Below are 5,713 nucleotides of genomic sequence, written 5' to 3'. Positions count from 1 at the left end.
AGGTTCAATTTTCGAGACGGTGTCATGCTGGGACAGGAGGTTCCTTTAGGGATAATCAACTTGATTGATGGCTTGGGGCAATGCTGCAATTCTATGGGATGGAGTCAAGGCGAATCAACATCTGGACTGTGGCTTAATGACCACCTAATTTCCACTCTCTGAGGCTTCATTCTAGACCTGTACCACGCGCAAAATAAGGTGGATATGTGTTGGGAGGGGGGACGGGTCTACAATTGCTGTCTTGACAAACTGCAGGTCCCTGTGGGAAACAGGTCTTCAAAGAAAATTTGATTGGGTGGTTGCGGTGCACACACAGATGAAACCTGGGGGGTAAGGCGGAGTTTGTGAAAAGAGGAATAACGTATTTGTCATCAAGATTGCTGCCGCGGTTGCGGTGTAAAACCGACCACCAAAACCCAAGAGGTCTCCTGTTCCAATGCTTTTATTCTACTTCCACCAACCGTACCCATCTAGAAGCCATGAAACACGAAATCATTCCCCCAGACTAGGGAGTTCTACATTTATTTGTTTCACTTAACCTTAATCTATTTCTGGCATGATTTGATGCAGAATGGATAAGGACCGCGTGTCACATATATGTGACTCTGGTAATGGAACTAGATTTTAGGGGTTCTGTATCTCCTTGGCCGTTTAGGTAAGAAGCCATCTTTTGACAAACAATTGAGATTGTGCACAAACTGCACTGGTGGATAGTTTAAGTGAGAAGCTCCATTTTGGCTTACCATTGCAACTGTGAAAGCCGGTTATGTGTTATGACGCTGAAGGCGGACCTGAAGTGAGAGCAAAATGAGTGAATTGAAGGTAATCTGTGGTATTGCATTAATTATCAACAATTTGCTGATCTAAGACTGATTATGATAGGGTAAATGTACATCATGGGAAGAGTAATGCTGATTTCGTGTGTTAGTACATGCTGCGGAGTCAGTCGTGCTTTTCGGACCATCCCGTCCTCTACAAGACGAAATACATCTGGGGGAAAGTAAACTTGAAAAACCTTTCACGATGAAACTATTACGCACACCATCCCTTTTTTAATAATAACATTTGCTTGAAAGCACCGTGATGAGGAGGAGGAGGAGGAGCATCGTATCTATGGATCCTGAAAGGAGTCTCTTTTTTCATAGGTGCAGCAACAAGTTCCGCTAGAAATACCTCGATAATGTTAGTTGGCACAATCATGAACTCAAGATTGGGGTAGATGCCAAAAATTTGACACTGCTTTAACCATCCCCTTCTATTGTGTGCCTACGCCGCCGACTCGGCCATTCCAATAGCAGATGCCCTCTTCCTGTGGCAATATGGACGTGGCATCCAGCCACTTTGGCGTAGATTTAGTACCTCAAGTCATTTCTAGAGCCATAATAATGGTATGAAAGTCTTTTAAGGGCAACAAATGATAGCTGAAAGCCTATAAGCATGGATGATAAGCTGTCCGGCCGAAACCATGGCGTGGGAAACTCTTGCACAATTCAATCTATCATTCAAACCAATGGTGCCACGAAAAGATAGATAATGCACTTGTCGAACAAAAAAAGTGACACTTGCGGTTCGCTGTCATGTGTCAGTCACGGCTATTGTGTGTCTAATAATCTAGCTGAAAGGCCACACCTGGTAGAGTGTATAAGGTAGACCTTTAGCTCTTGTAGCACTTTTTACCCACAAAAACCCACCTACATACGCATGGGTGTACGAGCCTTTTTCCTGCCTCCACGTCAATTGACAACTTGCCTTTCGTGATAACCGGTGATAACACTTAGCGCAGTACTAATGAACTGCCGTACGAGCATTGGAAAGGACGAACAAACGCACACTCGATTAATCACTACCTTCTCGTGATCGTATTACTCCAGCCCACTACCACCGCCACCACCTTATTCTTCTCCTCCTCCTCATCCCAACCTCTCTATTGCTACTACCACCTTCCTTCCTCTGTCTTGTTCTCCAATCACTGCGTAATGATCTCGAATGTTGGGACTGTGACTCGGCAGCTTATGGGAAGGAGGTAGGGGAGTAGTGGTACTGCTGATAATGATATGGATAATGGGGGGATGTATCAATCGCAGTGGACTGTGTGTTATGTGACGATAACTGACAACCAGTTAGGACAGTCCACATATTTCTGCTCCCATTTTCTAGTGGTTTTGGAATCACTTTTCCTATTTATTAGATGACTGAATACAGGAAATATACTTTTAGAAGGGGCTATCAGAGCAGGCCCCTTCAACAAAGCAATTTACGTAAATCTTGGCATCTAGATGTAATTTACCACTTCTCGATTTTCTTTAAATTCTTCTAAATCTCCTTGTTGCTCTCTTAGTACTCTTCCCCACTTTCTCCTTCTCGTGCTGTGCCCCAAAATTTTCTTGAAGCCCCTCGAATCGAAAGGCAGTCTGACCCACTTTGTAACAAAGAGGGCTGATGGGGTGAAGCCGACCTGATGTGGGTATGCAACAAAGTAGACGATTTTCACAGCTCCTCTTCACCGCTTTCCTTAATTATTCACCTGAGATGCAAGTGTGGTCAGGAAGCCGTGGGAACGCTGTTGGTGGAATCGTGTATGCAAAGCCACCAGAGGCTCTTCCTATTCTAAATCCAGAGTCCACATGGCTTTTGCGTACGAAGAATTTCTGGCATGATTTAATCTACAGAAAAGGTGAGGTCATATGCGACCTTGAGATGGTGATAAAAAACCATAAAGCATCCATTCGCGATCTTCTGACTCAACTTCTTCCAACTTCTCGAAATCTTTAGCACCTACTTCTGCATCGAGGCAGGTGCGTCGACTGGACCCAGGTTTCCATTGAAGGTGCACAGCACCGGGATAAACGAATTTTGATTATCAGATCTTTCATTTATCTTTCATCAATTTATACTGGATGAAATCCTAGATACTCCAAGAATGATGGGACTTCAGGGCATCAAATTACGCAAACTACTCCCTATCATAAAAAGTATTTCTTGGCCCAGTTAATTTTTTCTAAATCGTGAGTAGAAATGAAGAAACCCCATTAGTCTATCCTTTTTGAAGACCCATGACACTACTGGCTGTAAATTTTTATCTCCAGACGTGATACTAGTATCGTTGTAAGCTGAGCTGAGGTAGAGTCTCACTTGTCTACCCTCTAAACACAATCGAGTGCTACCACCGACTGTCTAGATGTTTGTTTCTACTCCTACTTCCATTTGAAGGAATTTTTATTTGGGACGATATTTTTTAGTTGCCTAGGTGGGTTAGGTCCAATACGGTTTTCCTCTCTTAGACGCGGAGGGAAAGTTCTTAAATCAGCCTTCGAAGAAAGTGGCCGAACTCTAGCTGCTACAGTCGCTACTCCGGGGTTCGCTTATCTGGTCTGTGCGTGGCCCGTCGGTCCCTCCCCAAAAGGATAACTGACCACCAGTCCAGTGTCTAATGTGCCCCGGTCTAATTAAATTACACCATTCGTAATCTCTTTCTGCATATTTTGTTACCACGCTGTGGTTTGGATCAACACTTCTTCCACCCCCCCCCCCATTGTGTTAGACGTAAAGGTCATTACCACGGGAGATGAATAGGTTTTCCTCTCCCTCTCTCTTCATGGCTGACCTTTTCGGCTTTTGGGCGCTTTCTACATTGCGGTTAGGTAGATGTTGTCATATTTGATACGTGCGTTCATCCCCACGTACACTCACGTTTTCTGGGGCTTAATCACAGTCGACATTTGGTGTGTGTGGAAACAAAGAGGAAAGGCCCTTAGCCTGTATGATTAACCACTATTTTCCAGTTAACCACGACGCTATTCAAGTGAGGGAAGGACTGCTGTGTGGAGTGGAGATTGTGTTTATCATTTTGTAAATAACGCCGAGAAAGCAGCTTCGGTACACTGGATTCCCAACTTTTAAGATTGCAATTGCCCCTGAATGACTGTGCTAACCAATCCCATGAAGGCCTGTACATTCATCGTAGATTATACCTCGATCAGGCGATTCAAAAGTAGGCATCCCACGCAATGAGCCTTCACAGGATTAACCTTCATGGGTTAGGTAGGATCACTACACTCGGCATTGTTACTGACAGTCACCTCTTTCAAATGTCACATCCTTTGTCCAATCGTCATACCATGGAGGCGCTTGGATTCTTCTGTACAAGTACATAGGTCCCCTAACTCGAGTTTTATGACCTTGTTCTTGTTCCTAAGGCACGTCTTTTATGGCTACACATTATCCGATGCCCATCCCCCAGTCCTCTTTCCTACCGCCTTGGTTGGCGGTATCTGGGTTGGACTGGAGCAAACCGGTCCACGGCATGTGCGTCGGCCAGTAGAAGAGATAATGGACATACATCCTGATTACCTCGGCACAGTGATAAATCCCACAAATTACTACCCTCGTATAATGATTTTAGACCCACACCATTTTTTTTGGCTTTTTCACAAGTTAATCTTGCCCCTCAAGAGGAGCAGGGGCTTTATCAGATATGCGCCCTTAAAAGCACCGCTATCTAAGATATTTCATAATCCCTCATATAGGAGTCTTCAAGTTTGAGAAAAAAACAGTTTAAAGCGAGAAGAAATGTATTTTTTTCGTTGGGAATAAGTTTATGACTTAATTGTCTGTTAATCTAACAAATAAAATTGACCATAAATGCCACAATTTCAATAAAATTCTGTGTATTTTGAGGAAAGGCTAACTTGTCAGGCTCTCTGTCATTCATCAGGGTTTTAAAAGGTGTGTTTGTTATAAATAGGCCAACCGAAATATTATTAAATACCTCAACAAAAAGGTGAGGAAAATGTTCCTGTTTGTTTCTTCTCTTCTCTTCTGACAGATCTGCTAAACTTGCCAGTGAATGAAAGTTTGGTACATCATGTTGGATCGTCCTAATCCCCACGGCTAGTTGTGGAGCCTTTTAAGGAAGGGTAAACACATGAATGTCCTTCTCTTAGGTGGGAAATGGATGGAGAGAGAATTTAATAGCCCCCAGAAATTGAGAGGAACATGATGGCTCAATTGAGGTCATCTGGGGTCACAAATTTCATTCCCCTCCGCCGCGCCATCCGTTTATGACTTGCGGTTTTGTTTATTATGCAACTTGTTGACCCATGAGTTTTGCACTAAAATCTTTGCCAAATACCTCCTGAAAGGTCTCCAAAATCTCCCAATTTGGGATCGGGTAAAGCGCCTTTTAGACGGAGATTGCTAGAAGAGTGCACCTTAACTGTTAATTAGACCGGGTAAATAATTTGTACCCTTTTAAAGGGACCTTAAAAAATTTGGGGATTTGGTAATCAAATCCCTCATCTGCGAGCCTTTTGAAAAGGCATTATGTTGTTTGAGTAAGCATTTTTCTATGTAAGAAGGTTTTTTTTTCCCACGAAATCAAACTCAGGGACGATAATCCAAGGATCATAAAATATTTATGTCTTTCCTCCCTATGTTAACACATTCCTTTCATTGCAGTAAAATCAGAGAATCATCTGTAACTAACTCCTAAAATAGACTACTCTTTACTGCCGGTAAAAGGCACACAAATGGTACTTTTTTCGAATAAAGTGACAGAGGAGTTTCGATGGGTGTATCGAGGTGTAAAAGAGGGACAGTTATCTATACAAAGTAAGGTAAGCTCTCACCTCTTATTCGTTCGCTCGATTGGTCGCTTATATATTCATCCATCCTGTATCCATCCATCCTGTATCCATCCATCCTGTATCCATCC

General features: G+C 43.1%; 1 protein-coding gene across 1 annotated transcript; it reads left to right on the top strand. All coding sequences in view use genetic code 11, as the record gives it.

Moving 5' to 3' along the window:
• Window positions 1-2,466: 2,466 nt before the first annotated feature.
• Window positions 2,467-3,033, top strand: EGR_07726 (hypothetical protein; the record flags this gene model as incomplete). Its single annotated transcript, XM_024496975.1, has 3 exons — window positions 2,467-2,674; window positions 2,865-2,972; window positions 3,014-3,033. 3 exons carry the CDS (start codon window positions 2,467-2,469, stop codon window positions 3,031-3,033), a joined length of 336 nt encoding a protein of 111 aa, XP_024348598.1.
• Window positions 3,034-5,713: the final 2,680 nt, after the last annotated feature.

This window comes from Echinococcus granulosus (assembly GCF_000524195.1).
Source record: "Echinococcus granulosus chromosome Unknown EG_S00085, whole genome shotgun sequence".
In the NCBI taxonomy this organism is placed as follows: domain Eukaryota; kingdom Metazoa; phylum Platyhelminthes; class Cestoda; order Cyclophyllidea; family Taeniidae; genus Echinococcus; species Echinococcus granulosus.
Note: the sequence above shows the minus strand (reverse complement) of the source record. Positions and strands in the feature narration are given on the sequence as shown.